This window comes from Lynx rufus, unplaced genomic scaffold (genome assembly GCF_022079265.1).
Source record: "Lynx rufus isolate CCGP_SWC_20201006 ecotype Redwood Valley unplaced genomic scaffold, mLynRuf1.p SCAF_39, whole genome shotgun sequence".
NCBI classification, from domain to species: domain Eukaryota; kingdom Metazoa; phylum Chordata; class Mammalia; order Carnivora; family Felidae; genus Lynx; species Lynx rufus.
Window position 1 is genome coordinate 2581947 of NW_025814855.1, and position 20936 is coordinate 2602882.

The 20936-nt window shown below is 46.0% G+C and overlaps 1 protein-coding gene across 1 annotated transcript in view; it reads right to left on the minus strand.

Annotated features, from left to right (window-relative positions):
* Positions 1 to 2253: 2253 nt before the first annotated feature.
* Positions 2254 to 20936, minus strand: part of NLRP5 (NLR family pyrin domain containing 5) — a 32004-nt gene continuing 13321 nt past the window's right edge. Inside the window, exons 5-12 of the mRNA XM_047094267.1 lie at positions 20438 to 20608; positions 18359 to 18526; positions 16313 to 16483; positions 14182 to 14352; positions 11161 to 11331; positions 9173 to 9343; positions 7208 to 7378; positions 2254 to 2386 (exon numbers count right to left, since the gene is read on the minus strand). Of these exons, the coding sequence (XP_046950223.1) occupies positions 2254 to 2386; positions 7208 to 7378; positions 9173 to 9343; positions 11161 to 11331; positions 14182 to 14352; positions 16313 to 16483; positions 18359 to 18526; positions 20438 to 20608 (1327 nt within the window). The remainder of the gene's footprint in view (positions 2387 to 7207; positions 7379 to 9172; positions 9344 to 11160; positions 11332 to 14181; positions 14353 to 16312; positions 16484 to 18358; positions 18527 to 20437; positions 20609 to 20936) is intronic.

Consider the following 20936-nt stretch of genomic DNA (forward strand, 5'->3'; position numbering starts at 1 on the left):
GAAGCAACCTGCCATACAGAGGGGGCGATATGGCAAGTAGCTGGGAATGCCCTCTGACAACCAGCAAGAAAAAAACTGACGTCCTCCGTCCAACAGCCTGCAAACATATGAACACTTCTGGGAACCACTTGAATTTGGGAGAGGTTCCTTCCCCAGTTGAGTCCCAGATTAGACCACAGACCCACTGGACACATTCATTGTGGCTTCGTGAGACCCTGAGGAAGGGGATCCAGCTAAGCCACTCCCGGACTCTTAACCCATAGAAACTGTGTAGATAATGTGTTTTAAGCTGTTAAGTTTGTGAACAATATTGTGAACTGCCATAGATAACACAGGTAGGTACTTAATATTTGTGGAATGAATGTTCTAGCTGCTGGTGAGCTTTTCCAAAATTCTTCTTCTCAAACTGACCCTAAGAGGCAGGTACTATTTTCCTTATTTTACAGATAAGGGAACAAAGGCTGATGGAGGGTGACATTTGTCCAGTGTCATTTAGCAGAGTCAGGATTTCAACACGGATCTGAATAAAAAAGTTGTTGCCTTCACTCTTTGATCTTCCTTTTTGGTGGGAATTTTCCAAAGTGGGACATATCTACTGTCAGGGGAGACAGGGACAAGCAGTGCTCAAGAAACTCCATTAAACACAGAAGGCGGGCATTAGGTACTTTTAGCTATAAATAACATGATAGTCTTTAAAAAAGACTGAAAGAGGAATGCTTTATTAGCTTTAACACACGCATTAGTGGTACTGCCTCACTGGGTCTGTAGGTCTGATAGTCATGTGTCCCATGTGATGTTCTGAAGACTCCAGTTTAGAAGGTGTCACCGTGACACCCCTCCCCCATTCGTATCCCACAAACCCTGTCCCACTGGCCCAATATACAGCATGATGTACTGTGAACACTCCCAGAATGTGTTTAAAAAGTATTCCTGGGGCGGCTAGGTGGCTCAGTTGGTTGAGCGTCCAACTCTTGATTTTGGCTCAGGTCATGATCCCAGGGTCATGAGATCGAGCCGCTTGGAATTCTCTCTCTGCTCCTTGCTCTCTGCCCCTCTCCCCTCGTGTGCACTCTTCCTCTCTCAAAATGAATAAATAAACATTAAAAAAAGTATTCCTGCAAAGACACCACAGATTGAAGATAATGCTAACTGCATAAACCCAAGGAAACCACAGGGCTGACGTTTCTCCTATGCCTGGCAAAAACTTTTTGTCAGCCATATTACAGGGGTGAGAGGAGGCAGGCCAATCACCATCTGATTTAAGCTGACAGGGAACAAGCCTAAAACATTTCCAGGTTTGAAAAATCATCCTTGGATTTGAAGACCAAATGGGTTGTAGATTGTGCTTAGGATAGAGCCTGGCACACAATAAGGACTATGTGTGTTAGGTATCATCACCATAGACTAGATAAATATGAGGAATAATAAAAAGAAGTACATATTGGTGAGAACCCCAAGAATTTCCTACTTTCCTAGGAAGAGACTGATTGTTCTGTAGCCATGGTAACAAGTAGCTACCCAACCAGGTGTAAACCCATTAAATGGATCCAAGACAACTTGCCTCGGTGAAGATGCTTTGACAAGCCAACCAAGGACTCCCCTTAGCTTCTGAAATCCAGCAAATCAGGAAGGATTCACTCTGGTAAATACACCTGTGAATGCTACATGTCAACTCACCCCAAAGATCCACCAGTCCCTGAACCCCATGCTCCCCCACATCCCTGTCTACATGAGATCAGCAGTCTGCTCTTCTCAGAGAGATGGTGGTAGACCAGTTCTTCACTACACTAAGCAATGCGCTCGGCTTTGTGTTTAAGTTTAGATATTGATAGTCACACCTTCTTTGACTTTTGGATTGTGCTTCAATATTTTATTTTAACTCCAGCAGAATTGTATCACTAACATTTGGGGGCCACTTTGGGGACCTGTTTCCCCACTCTTCTCCTGGATCATATCTCCACTGCACAAGGACACATGGTACTTATTCCCCAAATGCTCTCAATGTTTGATTTTCTCCATATGCTCTGAGTAGGACAGACATTTCATAGATACAGAAATCCTAGGACTTGAAGGTCACAGGCTATGTCAGAGGCAAATCCAACAGCCGAGATATATTGGACACACAAGAATAACTACCAATGAGGGCTTTGTGAGAATCAGAAATCATATTCCATCTCCGAGAGGGAAGTCCTGGGCACAGCTTTCAATGTTCCTCCATCAGAATGCGTGTGGGTGGGGAGGGTTTTCGCATCTTCAGTTTTTCCACCAATACCGGTCATCTTCATCAAAAGAATACCAACCATCCCCAATTACAATGTGTGGCTTGAGTAGCTGCACCTCCTTCAGTAGCTTCCTTATTTGAGGAGGATATTGCCATTTCCACAGCCTGGTGAGGCAGAAGGGGGACATGTTACTCTGGGAATTTGCTTTTTTTTTTTTTTTAAGTTTATTTTCAGAGAGACAGATACAGTATGAATGGGGGAAAGGGCTGAGAGAGATGGGGAGAATCCCAAGAACCCACAGCTGACAGCGCAGACCCTGACATGGGGCTCAAACTCATGAACCCTCAGATCGTGACCTGAAGTGAAACCAAGAGTCAGTCACTTAACTGACTGAGCCATTCAGGCACTCCAGGGAATTTGTTTCTGACCCTTCTTTCTTTAAAGTTCCCGGAAACCCCACCAAGGATTTGAAACCTCTTTTTGTACTCTTGAGGAGAAACAGAAGGTTCCCCATAGAACAAGAGTAAATCCCTACGTGGAAAGGCACTCTTCAATGTGTTAGATGCTACACTGAGCTTTTAGAGACATCTGCCCTTTGCCATGATCCTAAGAGTCAGGCATGATTATTCATCCATCCATCCACAAACTCCTTGAGAACCTATTATGAGCCAGGTCCTATTATAGGGCTTGGGGACATAGTAATGAACAAAGCAAAGTCCCCACCCTTGTGAAGCTTGAATCTTCTAGGACAGGAGAGAGAAATAGGTGGTCAAATAGATACGGAGCAGCTTCCCCATTGTGCAGATAGGGAAGCAGGTTCCTGAAATGTCCATTAGGAAAATCTAGGTCTGGCTCTTTTATGCTAAGTCCCAAGGTCACAAGCTGAGCTTGTCCAAGCCTACACTACTACTACTTATTTTTTTTTCCTTAAGTTTATTTATTTGTTTAATTTTGATTGGAGCATTGAGTCCATTGACGTTTAGAGTGAGTACTGAAAGATATGAATTTATTGCCATTATGTTGCCAGTAGAGTTGGAGTTTCTGGTGCTGTTTTCTGATCCTTTCTAGTCTTTGTTGCTTTTGGTCTTTCACTCTTTCCCTCTTTCTTGCTCTCTCTCTTTCATCTTTTTTCCCTTCAGAGAGTCCCCCTTAAAATTTCTTGCAAGGCTGGTTTAGTGCTCATGAACTCCTTTAATTTTTGTTTGTCTGGGAAACTTTTTATCTCTCCTTCTATTTTGAATGACAGCCTTTCTGGATAAAGAATTCTTGGCTGCATATTTTTCTGATTCAGCACGTTGAATATATCCTGCCACTCCTTTCTGACCTGCCAAGTTTCTGTGGATAGGTCTGCTGCAAGCCTGATCTGTCTTCCTTGCAGGTTAAGGACTTTTTTTCCCTTGCTGCTTTCACGATTCTTTCCTTGGCTGAGTATTTTGTGAATTTGACTATGATATGCCTTGTTGATGGTTGGTTTTTGTTCAGTCTAATGGGAGTCCTCTGTGCTTCCTGGATTTTGAGGTCTGTGTCTTTCCCCAGGTTAGGAAAGTTTTCTGCTATGATTTGCTCAGATAACCCTTCTACCCCTATTTCTCTCTCTTCCTCTTCTGGGACCCCTATGATTCTGATGTTGTTCCTTTTTAATGAGTAACTGATTTCTCTAATTCTTAAATCGTGCTCTTTTGCCTTAATCTCCATCTTTCTTTCTGCTTCCTTATTCTCCCTAAGTTTGTCCTCTGTTGCTGATTCTCTGTTCTGCCTCATCCATCTTTGCCGCCGTGGCACCCATGCAAGATTGCAGCTCAGTTATAGCATGTATTTCATCCTGACTAGATTTTATCTCCTCTGAAAGGGATTTTAATGTGTTTTCAACCCAACTAGTACTCTTATTATTGTGATTCTAATCCAGAATCTGTGATTCTATCTGATTCTGGTTCAGACATCTGGTTTGTATGTGTTAAACTCCTGGCTGTCATTTCTTCCTGTTCTTTCTTTTGGTGAATTCCTTCATTTCATCATTTTGAAGAAAGAAAAGGAATTAATAAGGTAAAAAAATTAAAAACAACACACAAAAAAATCAAATAAAGGAGGCTTAGATCCTAGGTGTGTTCTGGTCTGGTTGTTGAAAGGAGCTTGATAGATTAGAGAAAAAAGGGAAAGATAAGAAGATTTAAAAAAAAGAAAATATTTGAAAATTTGAAAAAATGTATACAATGGGGGTGCCTGGGTGGCTCAGTTAAGCGTCCAACTTCAGTTCAGATCATGATCTCACAGTTCATATGTTTGAGCCCTGCATCAGGCTCTGTGCTGACAACTTGGAGTCTGGAGCCTGCTTCTGATTCTGTGACTCCCTCTCTCTCTCTGCCCCTCCCCTGCTCATGCTCTGTCTCTGTCTCTCAAAAATAAATGTGAAAAAAAATTAAAAAAAAGAAAAAATGTATACAATGAAAGAGAATAAAATAAAATTATGGAAGTAAAAAAACAATTTGAAAATTTTACAAAAAAGTAAAAATATAGTAGAAAAAAGTTAAAAGAAAAACTATTTTTAATAGAAATGGAAAATAAAAATAAATTTTTTCTCTTTCTGTATTGAGGAATAAGAAAAGAAAACAAAATTGAATAGATGGACCAGCAAACAGACTGAAGTACGATTGAAATTACATCGGTTTCCCCTAGACGTTGAACTGTGAAGCACTTTGTAGTCCTTAAACTAAGCAGGTGGAGAGACTCGTGTTGTTCCTGAAGAGCGCGGTTGGCAGTTGGGCGGGGCTTCGTGTAACAGCTCGGTTCTCCACTAGATGGCGATGCTTACCTTACTGGGGCGTGTGTGCGCATGCGCGGAGGGGCAAAAAATGGCGTCACCCAGGTAGCGGGTCTCTTGTATCAGAACTCTGTTCTCTCCGGCCAGCAATGGCGCACTCATCCTCTGTGTCTGGCTTCCGTCCACTCCCCGCTTCCACACTGTCCGTTAGCAAGCTGTCAGGTTGCCAGGCAGCTCCTCCCTCCTGAATTTTATCTCAGACGCGGCAGTTTCCCGCCGGTCACTTCTGAGGGACTGCGGCTTTGTTCCGCTCAGACCTTCTGCGGGAGGGTCTCACCGAGCAATGGCTGGTGCCAGCTGCCGCCAGGAACGTTCTCGAGACCGTGCTGCTGCCTAGGCCTAGAGGCCGCGGCCGGGTGCCAGCCCGCCCCAGAAAAAGTTCACGCGGGCGTGTAGCAGCAGCGTTTCGGTGATTCTGGAAAATCACAGCTCACATCTGGCGCCAGGCGTCACCCCCCAATGGCCTTGTTCCAGCACCAGCGAATGTGGTTGTTCTGCAGGATCCGCTGGGACCTTTGCCCCTGGGGATTCCTCCCAGAAGGGGAACCGCCTCCTGTGTGGCCCGAGGACCTCGCTCTCTGCTCCTGGGGATTCACCCCTCCCATCAGAGCTCCACCAGGTATACAGCTGCGGAGCTTTGGACTCTGCGCTCCCCCTGTTTACAGAGTTTAATGGAATTTAAACCCTCTCCTCCTTTCTCCGTTTTTTGTTCAGTCCCTTGCGCACACTTTCTTTTCTCTCCAGCCGCCTTTGGGCATTGGGGGTAGGGGGATGCTTCCTGTACTCTCCCCCAACTCCATCCTCTCTCCGCAAGCACAAACAGCTCCCTGCCCTCGGTGACTTTCTCCCCCAGTTCAGCTCTCCGCGCCATGTACCTGCTGAATTCTGTGATTCAGGCTGTGCAGATTGTTGTGTTAATCCTCAGATCAGTTTGCTAGGTGTGCAGGATGGTTCAGTGTTGATCTGGCTGTATTTCAGGGCTGCACAAAAACCTTCCATGCTGTTCCGCCATCTTGGCCCCCTCCAAGGCTACACTGCTTCCTGAGTAACTGATACAAGTATGCTCTTTTCCAACCCAGTCTTCAGCCTTTTCTGCTCATTTGCTGAAAAGATCCCTGTAACAGTTCCTGCCCTCGTGGAGATTTCCAAATCCACTCAGCCAAGCCTGTCAATCTTCCCCCTCAGATCCCACACGATAAGCCTTGTGTTCTTTCTGGTTACACCCATATGCCAACACGTGACCCCTGCATAAACCCAGCTGCTGCAATCTGGGCCATTACAGGAACCGACAGGTTCTCAGTTGGGCAGTTTTCTATCCATATAAATATAGGACAACCAGCCTCAATGGGTTGTCCATCTTAACTGTTTTTCAGTGTATATTTCGGTGGCATTAAACTACACCCACACTGTTGTGCAGCCATCCCCACATGTAGCTTCGTAACTTTTCATCTTCCCCAGCTACAACCCCATGCCCGTTAAACACCAACTTCCCATCCATCTCCCCCAGCCTCTGGCAGCACCCCCTACTTTTTGTCTCTATGGATTTGACTCCTCTCGGGACCTCACTTAAGTAGAATCATGCAGTGTTTGCCTTTTTTGCATCTGACTTATTTCATTCAGCACAATGTCCTTAAGGTTCATCCATGTGGTAATGTGTGTCACAATTTCCTTACACTTTAATGCTGAATTTTATTCCATTGTGTGGCTATACCACAGTTCATTTACTCATTCACCTGTCAACGGATGCCTGGGTTGCTTCTACCCTTTGACTGTTGTGAATAATGCTGCTATAAATGCGGGTGTACAAATAATTCTTCTAGATCCTGGTTTCAATTCTTTTGGATATGTACCCAGAGCTATAATTGTTGGCTCATCTAGCAATTGTATTGTTAGTTTTTTAAGGATAAACATCTTATTTATATGTTGTCTCTCCACTGTTTCTAAACCCATCCAAAAGTAAGCCCTGTGAAATCAGGCACCTTGCCTCTATGTCTGTGTCCCTGTATCCCCAGCACAGTGCCTGGGACACAGTGGGCACTTAGTGGTTGAATAAATACCTGGTTTCTGAGCCACAATCTCAACTTCTGGGGTAAAGTGTTTGTCCACCAACTAGCATGCCTATAGTACAAGGAGGTTTGTATCTCAGAAGACAATGCCAGGGACTTACCCAATTATTTGTAGATTAGATGTGGGTTGTGCAAAGGCTGGACATAACTTCATCATTCCTGCAGGGCTGAAATTGTTCCGCATCAGATTTAGGCTGGTCAGGCGCTGGCTGCAGAGGAGGGCCGAAGCGAGTGCCTCACAGCAGTCTGAAGTCAGTCCACATGCCTCCAACCTGCAGAGCCAACATGCCAAGAAATGCCTCCAAAGATTAGTGACTGATCCTTCAACCCATCTGACTTTCACATCAATGTTTAAAACTGAGTTGTGGGCACTACCTACAGAAGTTTGTGGTTCAGCAGTTCTGGGCAGGAACCTGAACATTTGCTTAGTTTTTTTTTTAATTTTAATTTTTTATTTTAAGGAGGGAGAGCAGGGGAGAGGGGCAGATGGATGGAGAGGGAGAGGGAGAGGGAGAGGGAGAGGGAGAGGGAGAGAGAGAGAGAGAGAGAGAGAGAGAGAGAGAGAGAGAGAATATGAATGGATCTCAAGCAGGCTCCATGGAGCCCAAAGTGGGACTTGATCCCACAACCCTGGGATCATGACCTGAGCCAAAATCAAGAGTCAGATGCTCAACCAACTGAGCCACCCAAGGCCCCCCACCCTGCCCCAAAGTTTGCATTTCTTTTTTAAAAAAAATTTTTTTTTCAACGTTTATTTATTTTTGGGACAGAGAGAGACAGAGCATGAACGGGGGAGGGGCAGAGAGAGAGGGAGACACAGAATCGGAAACAGGCTCCAGGCTCTGAGCCATCAGCCCAGAGCCCGACGCGGGGCTCGAACTCCCGGACCGCGAGATCGTGACCTGGCTGAAGTCGGACGCTTAACCGACTGCGCCACCCAGGCGCCCCTCAAAGTTTGCATTTCTAATGAGTTCCCAGGTGATGATGCTGCCATTGCTGCTGGTTCTGGTGGTAAGAATCACTGAGTGACTTAATTATAGTTGTGGAAAGAATGAAAGATAAAGGTTGAGAGCATCTGTCACCAGGGAACAAAACAAGACACATGGAGAAAGACTTGCTGAGGAACTGACATTTCATGTGAGACTCAAGAGACAAGAAGTAAGCCCAGTGAATGGGGGCAGGAAGCAGCAACAGAGCTTAGGACACTGCACAGCCCTTGTGGAAGGAAGGGGTGGGACATGTCTGAGACATGGAGAGTCGACCAGATGGCCAGAGGGGAGCCAGAGGCAGTGGCGTGAGAGGAGGCTGGACATTTTAGGTCATATTAAGGATTTAGGATTTTATCCTAAGAGCAGTGGAGAGCCAAATGGCATTGTTGGATGTAAATAGGGTATGGTGGCCATGTTCTCACATGTTGGAGATGCATATTGAGGTATTTAGAGGTACAATGACAAACCCTGTAACTCGCCAGAGCAAAATATTGATGATTGTTTAAATTGGATGGTGAGCATACAGTTTGTCATGTCCCAATCATTCTAGGTTTGCTGTGTTTGGGAATTTTTTGTGATAGAGTAAAAAGCCTGTGGCATGGAGCTCAAGTAGTTTAGTTAGATGGTGAGGTGGGATTGAATAAGGCTTATTATTGGTTTTGCTTCTGAAATTATATCTAAGCATTTATGAAAACAGAAAATCTCTAGTGGGGTGTCTGTGGAAGGAGACAGGGCAGGTAATTCTATGATAGTATAAGGCACTTCGTAGATGCTTCTTGGATTCCCAGTGTGAGCAAAGTTAGCCTCTGATAGAGGTAGGGATTCCTCCTTTACTGTTTAGAAAGAAGGGAATGTGGGTGCAGATATTAACTGCTTTCATGGTAGAGAGTCTAGGGCTTTCCTATGAAGTAGCTTTATGTTGATTTGAAGGGGGTGATGTCATCTCTTAAGCACCGGGAAGAACAAAGCAAATTCAAGCGGAATCAAGAGAGAACACCGTCTTTGTTCAAGCAACTTCAGGCTCAGGTCCCCATTTCTCTTCACCCAGCCCTCAAACAGGTGGCCCCAGGAGCTCACCCAAGCCTCCTCAGAGAAGCCTTCTTGTGTTTTAGTCCCTCGCACAGCTCTACGATGCCATGATCACCCAGGGCGTTGGCGGCAAGATCCAGGCTCTTCAGGTATTTGCTCCTTGAGATCACCTGGGACAGATTCTTGCAGCAGGTGGCAGTGAGATGACACTTAACCAGTCTGCAAGAAGACAGTCCGTGTAATTTGAGGAGAGAGTGCTTCAAGGGGATGATGCCCAGAAACATCAGTGGGGTGTTTCCTTTACTCTTTCCTAACTGGTAACCTTTCTGTTCATCCCTGGTAATGTTTTAGACTGTGCAAAATCCACTAGCTCATGTGCAGAGGCATGATAGTGGCAGGTGGGGAAAGTATGTGATGTGGCTGGAGGTATCTTTGGAAAAAAGAAACAAGCACATCAGATCTTGCTTCCCACTTGGAGATGGGTGAAGATTCTCCCTGGTGGATGAGAAGAAAGAAACAGGGAAAAAAAAACCCACAAGAGAGAAGTTGGTAGAGTCCGTGACAAAGGACAGAGCCCTGAGGGAGCGAGAAAAGATGACAGAGGACAGAAGCTACTGAAATGCAAGTTAGGTTTGGGGTCTGAAAGGAGAGGCGTCTTGTGCTTCTGTTCCCAGTAGGAATGATGAAGGTGGGAGTCGAGAGAGCCCCTGCAGTAAGGACCGGCTGACTCATCTGAGTAGAAATGATGGGAACAGCTTCACTGTCTCCTATTTTCATTTTAAAATGAACGATCTCATCGGGGATGAGAGAGTCCTTCTTCATGAGGCATTCACACCAAGAATGAGCAAGAACACAGTTGTTAGGGCTCACACCTGCAGATCAGGTGGGAATGACCAAGTCTTGGATGCCAGCATGGATAAATGATGAGGTGAGGACCAGATAACCCCCCAGCACATAAATGTAATCCCAAAGAGATGTCATCTCCAATTGATTAAGCTTTAGTTTCTACTCCATACAAAAGTAGGGCTTGATATGCCAATTTCATGAAAACAAACATAAGAATTAATGCTTGGGGGGGGGACTCTGATTTGTGGGCTATGATCTCTATCCAGTTCCTCTCTATTATGTATTATTGGAGAGGAAGAGGTCTTAAAATGGTCTTTTTGGTTCATTAGTTCTATTTTTGTAATTGAAGAGAAGGTGCTACCAGTTACACAAAGAGTTGCAAGGTACATATGACTAAAACATTGGCCATAAGCTCAGTGTCTAGCTTTAGGGGATTTTTTTTAAAGGTATCATGCATCCTTAAATGGAATACTTAGTTACTACTATGGTCTGCAGATCCCTGGGGGACAGAATGTGAGACCAAAGGCAAGATTTTGGCTCCTTGGGAGTTCTGGTTTCCCCTGGGAATGATTGGTAGGGGAGCTACATGAGACTTCACATGCAAAATATATAGAGCCCTGTGCCTGCCGCGTGGGCAAGAAAGCCTCCAGTGGTAACTGCTGGGATCCTTTCTTTGTAACACTAAATGCTATTTATGCATCTGGGAGGAATTTGCCAAGGGAGTAACAGCACTTACTGCTTGGTTATGAATTGGGGATTTATTTCCTCTCATTGAGACCTTTTAACTTTCCTGTAGTCTGTTTAAGGATGGAATACTCTTATTAAATAGAAATGTTCCAGTAAAAGGGAGTGAAAAGGTATCGAGAGAGAGAGAGCCCCTCCGTTTTCACCCTACATACAGAATGAACAGCAGAAGAGTAACTTAGGACAAAAAGAGGTCCTCTGAGAAGTGAACAGGTTTTAGAAACCAAGGGCGACTTAAGCTGCAAAGATCCTGTCTTGGGGCTTCTGTTTGGACTCATCTCTCTGTCCTTCCCACACTCACTGTAGTGTACCCCAGAACACATGAGCATCTGGTTGACCCCAGAACTGATTTTTGGTACCAGTCTTCCTGCTCACATCTCTTGACTTTCTAGGAACCCCAGGCCCCAATATGGTAGAGTTGGCCCCGAACAACCATTGAAACTTACTCCAGGTCCTGGAGGTGACAAGATGGCTCCATCATGACCTCACACAGAAGGTTCATCCCGTCATCTTCCAAGGGGTTCATGCTGAGGCTCAGGTGTGTCAGATGTCTGTTGCCCATAAGTGCAAATGCAAGAAAGCCACAGCCAGCGACATCCAGGTTACATTCTTTTAGTCTGCAGGGAACATACAAGGGAGAGAGGAAGGCGTACTCAGGACTTGGCGTAACTTTGGGGAAGCAACTTCTGTTGGCCCCAGTTTATTCCTGCTTTGGGAGGGGGATATTTATGGGGGTACTTAAGAACGTTTCAGCTTGCTCTGTAAAACAGTATGGAGGTTCCTTGGAAAGTTAAAAATAGGACTACCCTACAACCCAGAAATTGTACCTCTGGGTATTTACCCAAAGGATACAAAAATATAGATTTGAAGGGGCACATACACCCCAATGTTTATAGCAGCTCTATCAACAATAGACAAACTAAATAAAGGGCCCAAATGTCCATTGGCTAATGAATGGATAAAGAAGATGTGGTATATACATACATTGGAATATTACACAGCCACCAAAAGGATGAAATCTTGCCATTTGTAACAACGTGGATGGAACAACATATTATGCTAAGTGAAATAAGTCAGTCAGAGAAAGACAAATTCATATAATCTCACTCATATGTGGAATTTAGGAAACAAAACAGATAAGCATATGGGAAGGGGACAAAAGGGAAAAAAAACCACAAAAGACTAACGATAGCCAAGAAACTGAGGGTTGATGGAGGGGTATTGGTTGGGGGGATGGGCTAGATGGGTGTGATGGGGATTAAAGAGGGCACTTGTGATGAGCCCTGGGTGTTGTATGTAAGTGATGAATCACTGAATTCTATTGCTGAAAACAAAATTATGCTGCATGTTAAGGGACTAGAATTTAAGTAAAAGCTTGATGCCCGGTATGATGCACGTTCCGGATGCCGTTCAAGATCCCCTGTTTTTAATTTTCCTTCACACTCAATGTGTTAGTTTCCTATTGCTGTTATAACAAATCAGCACAGTCTTAGTGGCTTGAAACACATATTTATGATCATGTGGTTCTGGAGTTCAGAGTCTCACTGGAGCAAAACTCAAGGTGTCTGCAGAGCTGTGTGCCTTCTGGAGGCTCGAGGGGATAATCTTTGCTCCTTGCCTTTTCTAACCTCTATAGGCTGCCCGTATTCTTTACTCCCAGTCTCCAGTCACCAGTTATATCCTCTGGCCTTTGTTACCACATCTCTTCTCCTCTTCTCTCTTATAAAATCCCCTTTGAGGGGCACCTGGGTGGCTTAGTCAGTTGAGCATCTGACTTCACCTTGGGTCATGATCTCGCAGTTCGTGGGTTCTAGCCCTGCGTCGGGCTCTGTGTTGACAGCTCAGAGCCTAGATCCTGCTTTGGATTCTGTGTCTCCCTCTCTCTCTGCCCACCCCCGCCCCCGACACGTGTGCTCTGTCTCTGTCTCTCAAAAGTAAATAAATGTAAAAAAAAACTTTTAAAAACCTCTTTGATAATATTAGGGCTGCACAGAGAATCCTAGACCATTCCCCATCTCGAGATCCTTAACTTAATTGCACCTGCAAAGTCCCTTTTGCCATGTGAGTTTATGTATTTACAGGGGTTAGGACACGAACATCTGGGGGGGGAGGGGCACTATTCTGTCTACTATACTCAATATCCCATCACTACTTAGAACTCACTCCAAGAGACATGAACATTAAAGTTATATTCTTTAAAAGAATTTATAGGTACAGGTACACCATCAGCCTAGATCAGTTTTTTGCTTTTACAGAGTTATTGGTGAACTGATTGGTCAACGGGGTGAGATGGCATAAAGCAAAATGACCCCAGCAAGGCAAACTGATGGTGTGGAACAGGTGTAACAAAACTCTTTCGTTCTCACTACCACACCAAAGATGGAGGCTAGAAGAGGAATTTGGCAACACGGGGTGGCAGTTTATAAAGCAGTTACTGAGACATCTTCTCGTAACCCAGCTAGAGTACACAGCATCCCCTGACTGCGTGCGGGTCCCTCCCTGGAGCCGAGGAACGCTGCTTCTGTGGCTCTCAACCCTGTGCCACCATTACCATCGTCTAAACATCTCACTTATCCAGCTCTCCCTACCAGAATCTAAGCTCTGTGAACCTAGAGAGCACATTTATCATCTCTGCATCTCTAGCAACTAAGAGAGTTTATGAATGTGGCCGATCCTCATTATTCTTGGATTCTGTGTTTGCAAATTGGCCTGCTCAAAGTTATTTGCTACCCTGAAAATCCCTAAGCACGGTGCTCACGGTCCTTCACAGACATGCATGCACGTGCAGAGCAGAGAAAGTTCTGAGCTTCCCAAGGCACCCGCTCCCAGCTGAGGCTGAACTCATTTCAAATTCATCATAAACAGGTATCCTTTTCACTCAATGCCACATTTTTTCGTGTTTTTGTGGCTTTTCTTGTTTAAAATGCAGTGGTAATGTCTAGTGCTGAAGTGCTGCCCGCTGTGTCCACGCACAAGAAGGCTGTGCTTCTGAGTGGAGAAAATAGCTTCCTCCAGGCATGAGTTATGGCCTGGTTGGCCCTGAGCTCAATGCTAACGAATCAACAATATGCATTAAATAAGGGGTCTTTAAACAGAAACGCACAAAGCAAGGTTAGGCACTGATTGATTGGTAGAGGAAAACGTGACCGGAGGCACCCAGGAACCTAACCCCATGTTTCCCATGGGAGCAACGGTTCCATGTTTATGGTGACTTTACAGAACGTGACTGTGGTGACAGTAAGGAGAATTGCCTGCCTTTGGGTGAATGATGATTTCCCACTGAAAGGAAACAGAGGCAGAAATGGAATGTTCCACGGAAGGAGGAAATCGGGGTGCGGGACAGGACGCAGCCCTTACGAGTTCCTTTCATCATGACACCAGTGTTCCCCTCTGCTTTGTGTTTGGCAGGTGATACATGCTGCTTGTAATAAGACAGTGCACCTCCCAGGGAAGGGAATCGGACTCACATCAGCCTCTGTAGCCCACAGTTGGGGGATTTCATGGCTCGACACAACAGATTCATGCCTGCGCTCCCCAGGCTGTTGCCGGACAGGCACAGGTGTGTCAAACTCTGGCCGCTGGTGAGGCCTGAGGCCAGGTCCTGGCAGTCGGCAGCTGTGAGGCCACAGTTCCCCAGTCTGCAAGGAGAGAGCCCCCCAGAAGGGAATGGTGAGGTTGTTCTTCAAGTTCCATCCCTCCCTCCCTGGCAAGGAGGGGAAGGAGAGGTCACCCCCGTGGCTGGCATGCCCCTGCCACTATAGGGCGACATCACACCGTGTCTGCATTTAACTTGCAAAGTCAACGCCACTTAAATGATGTGGGTGACGAGATCTGCCGTGAGCCCCAACGGGAAACACACGGGCGATGCCAGCCGCTCTCCGTCCAGTTGTTTTGCTCCTCGCACGTACTGCGGTGGGAGGTGTTGCTGGATTAGTGACCTTCCTGTTTGGAAGCTGACCTTCCTATCCCATTGGTTTCTCAAAGCTTCATAGGCAGGAGTACTTGCAGAGAAGAGTTTCATGGTGCTTCTGGCAGAGGCTCGTGATGACGTTAGATGAGTTAACCCCTCCAAGGTGCTCAGAGCTGTGCATACAGCAAGCACTTCCTCCATGTTATTGACAGTGATTTATTTCGATGAAGAAATGCTATGTGGGTTGGATTAGAAGGGGGTCAGGATACGTAAGCCTGAAATATGCCACTTTGGCATAAGGATGATCTTGAACTGAGAGCATCTGAGAAAAAGCAGAGACAGGAAGAGCTCTCTGCTCTCCCTCACCTGCCTAAAAACAGGGCACGAATTTCCCTTGTGCATGCGTCCCTCCTCTTCGATTCCAGAAAGAGAAGGACACTTGTCACCAAAGATGGGCATGACATTGAAGTGACTTATATAAACTTTATCTACCATTAGGTCCCCCATATACTTCTTAGTCACCTACCCACAATTTATCAGTTCCTAGAAGCTCCATACCCCTTGTATCTAGTTACTCATCCACTATTTATCATACGTTGTTATAATGATATATAAGCTCAAGTCTGCCCGCTCCTTTGGGTTCCTCACATCTTTTCTGTGAAGCCCCCAGGCACATTAAAAAAGAAGTACCACCAGTAAAACTGGTCGGTACTTTCCCCTGTCAATCATCAGTTTAATTTGCAGGCCTCAGACATCGCACCCAAGAGGATAGAGGGAAAGTTTTTTTCCCCCCTCCCTTACAGACCGAGGAAGAGAAGACGTGTTGGCTTCTCATGTGATTCTCTGCCCCCCACCCCCCGCCCCGAATCCCACTCAGGACTTTGGAGGGTAGTTTGTGCCACTTAGTTTTCCTTTTTTGGTACGACTTTAGCCACCAAACTTGCCATGAAAGAGGGAGGTTATTGCCACGGCATGCTTTGAGAGTGGTGAGGGGAACAACTTTGCCCAGATGGCAGGTCTTCGAGGGGGAAATTTCCAAGTAATAGATTAGTCCCTTAGGTATCCAACCAGAGCTCATGTTCTGGCTTTGCCTTTTATTCCCTACGTGACCTTAGACAAGAGATTTCCCTTCTTCTGGATTCTCTTTTCCTTATCAGCAAACAGGATGAAAATAATTCCTGCCTGGCAGTTGTTTGTGAAGATGGCATTAGTGAGAAGAGAACATGCAGCACAGAGGCTGGTGCTCAAAGACACTGTAGGTGGTGGCTCCAGCCACAAGTCTAAGACTCTCCAGGATTTCGGCATGGGTGAAACTTGCCAGTAGGTAACACAGCATTGCTAACTCTAAGCTGAACGTTGTATGTTAGTTCCCCAGAACTTACTTGTCTTTAAGCAACCTCTCCCCATTGGTCCCCAGCCAGCAGCCCCTGGCAACCACCGTTCCACTCGCTGGTTCTATGAGCTTGGCCTCTCCCCTAGACTTTCATATTGGTTCAGAGTTTAGTGGCGAAGGCACGGATGTTATTTACTGGGTGTTTTTTTTTCTTTTATCCTCAGTATTGGGGCACTCCCATGGGGTCACAACTACCATTCCAACCCTTGGCTTAGGCATCAGCTAATTCCTTCCCCATCGCTTGGACCGTCTCAGTTAAGAGGAAATAGCCCGGGTGAAAAGAAGTTCAACTCACATCAGCTTCTGCAGGGTGCACTGTGAGGCAATCAGGGCATGACAGAGGGGCTTCATGCCCTGGGCTGTCATCTTATTTCCTACGAGGCTCAGAGATTTTAGGCTGATGGACGTAAGAAGGATTTGGGAGATCACCATGCAACAGGTGGGGGTTAATCCACAGTGATCCAACCTGCAGAAACAGGCAACACGAAACACAGTCTCGTCTCTGCCCATAAAGCAACCCGTTGTTTCCCTGCATGCCAGCCACGCTGGCCTTTTTGCTGATTTTTGGACACTGTTTGCTCCAGACTCAGGGTCTGAGCGTTTGCTATTTCTTCTGCTTGCAACATCCCCCCACCCCCACCTCCAACCCCACGTCTTTATGTGGTTCAGTTTTTCCATTCGGGTCTCTTGAATATCACCTCTTCTGAGTAAGCCAGTCTCCCAACCTTACTTACCTGTGCCTGCCCCACCCCAGCCAACCTGGCCCCCCTCTCTCCAGCATTATTTTATGCAGATCAATGATCGCCAGCCAATGTTTTATATATTTGCACTTAAAAAAAAGTTGAAATACGTCTGACACATAACATTGTGTAAGTTTAAGGCATAAACATGCTGATTTGAAACATTTATATACTGCAGTAGGATTGCCATTGTAAGCTTTAGTGAGCACCATTATTTCTTTTTTGGCGGTGGGGAATGATTCAGATCTCGTACCTTCGCAGTTTTGGTGTTTATAATACAATCTTGCTGTCTATGATTATTACACTGTGCGTTAGGTCTATAGGACCTATTTGGGTATAGGTTTGCAGGTTTGCTCCCTCAGCGTCTCATAAGCATCCCAAGTAGCGGTGTCTTTTGACCAAGTTAATCTAATCCACAAAACACACGCCCAGGATTTACAAAACTGTGGTACCAGCCCCCAAACTGGAAATGAACAGAACGTCCCCGGATAGTTGAATGGTTACCTAACTGTTCTGTACCGTGCTACCAGATAGGAAGTACTCAGCACTAAAAAGGAACCAGCATGGATGGTGGATCGGGAAGAATTGGCTGATTGAAAACAGTCCAGTCACAGGGCAGTGACGTACTGTACGATTATGGGTGGTGTGGTTGGAAAAGGGATCGGGGTTGATGGCACTAGTGGATCTTGGGTACGGCATGGTTTTACAAATCTGCACGTTTCACAAACTGACACAAAACAGCATACACACGTTGGTCAGTGTGTCAGCATCCCTGGGTTTGATATCACACTGTTAGTTATGGAAGATACAACAATGAGAGAAATTGCCTCAAGGGTTCCTGTCGTCTAATTAGTTTTTTTAAAGTTTATTTATTTATTTTGAGGGAGACGGACACGGTGCACAAGCAGGGGAGGGGCAGAGAGAGGGAGACAAAGAATCCCAAGCAGGTTCCGCACTGTCAGCACAGGGTCTGACTTGGGGCTTGGCCTCAACAATCACAAGATCATGACCTGAGCTCAAGTTGAGCGCTCAACCAACCGAGTCATCCAGTTGCCCCAAATTGGGTTATCTTTATGAAGCACTGAAAGTTACCTTTTTATTGTGGGGAAATATGCCTCACAAAGTTTGTACGGGTGTGTGGCATTAAGTACATCCATGGTGCTACACAAACATCCACACCATCCGCCTCCAGATTGTGCAGTCTTCCTACTAGTTTTGCAACTTGCTGTGAACGATTATTTAAAAAAAAAAAAAAAAAAAGCAGGGGCACCCGGATGGCTGTCAGTGCAGCGAACGACTCTTGGTTTCGGTTCAGGTCATGATCTCATGATTTGTGAGATCAAGCCCCACAGTGGGCTCTGTGCTAATGGCATGGAGCCTGCTTGGGATATTCTCTCTCTCTCTCTCTCTCTCTCTCTCTCTCTCTCTCTCTCTCTCTTTCTCTCTCTCCCTCCCTCTCTCCCTCCCTCTCTCTCTCCCTCTCCCTGCCCCTCCCCTGCTCACACTGTCTCTTTCAAAATAAATAAACATTAAAAAAAAAAGGCAAAGACAACACTGGCAAAACCAAAATCAAAAAAGCAAAAGCCATCCCCAGCACTTACCTCAAAGACTCCAGCAAACAGTTTGGGTGTCTTAACGCTTTGCACGCCATCATGAGATCTTCTTCCCTCAGGTGGGTGCTTTCCAAGCTCAGGTATTTAATATTACGGTTGGAAATGAGAGTCGTCCAAAGATGACGAAGACCAAGGGTAACCTGTGCACCTTTAAATCTACCGAAGAGAGAAAACGATGCATCAGACATAAGTGACAGTTATAGCTCAATTTTCCCTTGTTCCTCTTCTTGAATTACAACTCTCTTATCTCTCACTATTTGCATTATTTTTTTAATGTTTATTTTTGAAGAGAGAGACAGAGCGTGAGCAGGGGAGGGGCAGAGAGAGAGGGAGACAGAGAATCGGAAGCAGGCTCCAGGCTCCGAGCTGTCAGCACAGAGCCTGACATGGGGCTTGAACTCACGGACCATGGGATCATGACCTGAGCTGGAGTCGGACGCTCAACCAACTGAGCCACCCGGGTGCCCCTAATTTTAAAGATAAAAAAAATTAATCTCTCCACCCAATGTGGCGCATAAATCCATAACCTTGAGATTAAGAGTCACACACTCCACTGACTGAGCCAGCCAGGTGCCCCTAATTTATTCAATTTTAAAGCAACAAATACTTGAGCGCCTGGGTAGCTCGGTTAGGTGACCGACTTTGGCTCAGGTCATGATCTTGAGGTTTGTGAGTTTGAGCCCTGCATCGGTCTCTGTGCTGACAGCTCAGAGCCTGGAGCCTGCTTCAGATTCTGTGTCTCCCCCTCTGTCTACCCCTCCCCTGCTCATGCTCTGTGTCTGTCTCTCAATAATAAATAAGTGTTAAAATTTTTTTTAAAGCAACAAATACTTGAACATCTATGACGCAGCAGGCACTGAACACAGTATTAAATGATGCTAATATTGCATGTTCTCACGGAGCTTAATCTCGTGGGGGGACACTCCGTGAAGAGCTGAACAAGACAGCTATGCTGAAGAATGAAATTCAGGACAGTCCATTGAGAACAGAGCTACAGGGGCACCTGACTGACTCAGTAGCCGGGAACACGTGACTCTTGATCTTGGGATTGTGCATTCAAGGCCCACACTGAGTGTAGAGGGCACTTAAAAATAAAATCTTAAAAAAAAAAAACCAACAGAACTGCAAACAGATATGATCAAGTTCAAGCTGAACGAGAAGTCATATGTCGCAAAAAGGAGTCTAAGGTGATTAACTGTTTGGTTTAAAAAAAAAAAGTCATTTGCCAATATATGCATATAGTTGCATGGAAAGTTCAGGAGATGTGAAAGTAGTTAATTAGAGAAATAGGAGAGGTGGCAAAGGATTTACCTAAGGCCCTTGTAGTGCCCGAATCTCGTTACCATTTCAATGTATTCTTGCTGAATTACAGATATGGTGACGACAGGAACTCTAGGACATCACGGGCAAGAGCGGAGAGCAGGGACTGCTTAGTGGGAAGGGGTGTCCAGGGAAAACGCTAAGATAAAGCTGGCGGAGGAGTGTGGCGTAGGACGGAGGTGAACAGGGCACTGTCAGTACTCTGGCATCGCCTGCCTCCCTGGCACAGCCCAGCTTAAGGAAACTACTTAGGGAGGAGATAGAGGCAAGAAGGGGAAAATGTTTGTGTGGAGAAGTTGACTTGCTCCGGTCTGGGGGTCACCTGTGCTTTGCTTGGAGGGAAGAGTCTGGAATAGACTCTGTCCGCAGTAGAACTAGCATTGTCGTCTCGTGCCCACAGACCCAGGAACCTACGAGCTGTTCAAATATTTGTTACCTTATTAACAAATGTAAAAGCATTAAGAACTGATGGAAAGCCTCTCTGATCTTCCTCTACCCACTTGCCTGAAATGAGCTCCCCTCACCTTTGCCCCTAGTAACCAACTCCTATTCATCCTTCAATACCCAGGCTGAGTGAATCTGCCTGACAGGGTCTCTAGTTACTCCCCCCTTGTGTGCTTCTGGTGACCCGGTTCCTGTAACTTCTGCAGGACTTATCCTCTCTGATTACATTCTTAGATTGGTCTTTTCTCATAGGTGGGAGAGGAGAGCTGTGACACAGCCACGCCAAGGGGCATGGACCCTTACATCAGATTCTGTATTTTACACGTTGGCTGCCTCAGCGTGGCACAGAGGGTCTTCATGGCCCCTTCACTCAGGATGCTGCCACTCAGGTCGAGTTGCTGCAGGCTTGGGTGGGTGCTGAGCACGAAGCAGAGGTCTCCCCACCACTCATCAGCAAGGCGCCTCGCCGGCTTCCTGCGTTGGAAAAGGAAAGAAACATTTGCTTCCACGGGATGGAGTTTAGCGCGAGCAGGTGTCACAACAGGGTCAGAAGAGACCTGTCCGTCACGGTAAGACTCGGATGGCTTCCGAGGGTCTGAGGCCCATTTAGCGTTGTCGCCTTGTGCTTTGCGTGAGTGCTCTCCTACCCACCCTGCTTCCGGAACATTGACACTCCAGGGGGGTGTGCGGAGGGGACCTGGAGCCACCAGCTCTATAGTCAGATATGCCCTTAGATCCCAACTCCCCCTGGAACGGGAAAAGGTGCGGTTCACAAGGATGTTCCTCAGAAAGTTAGAAGCAG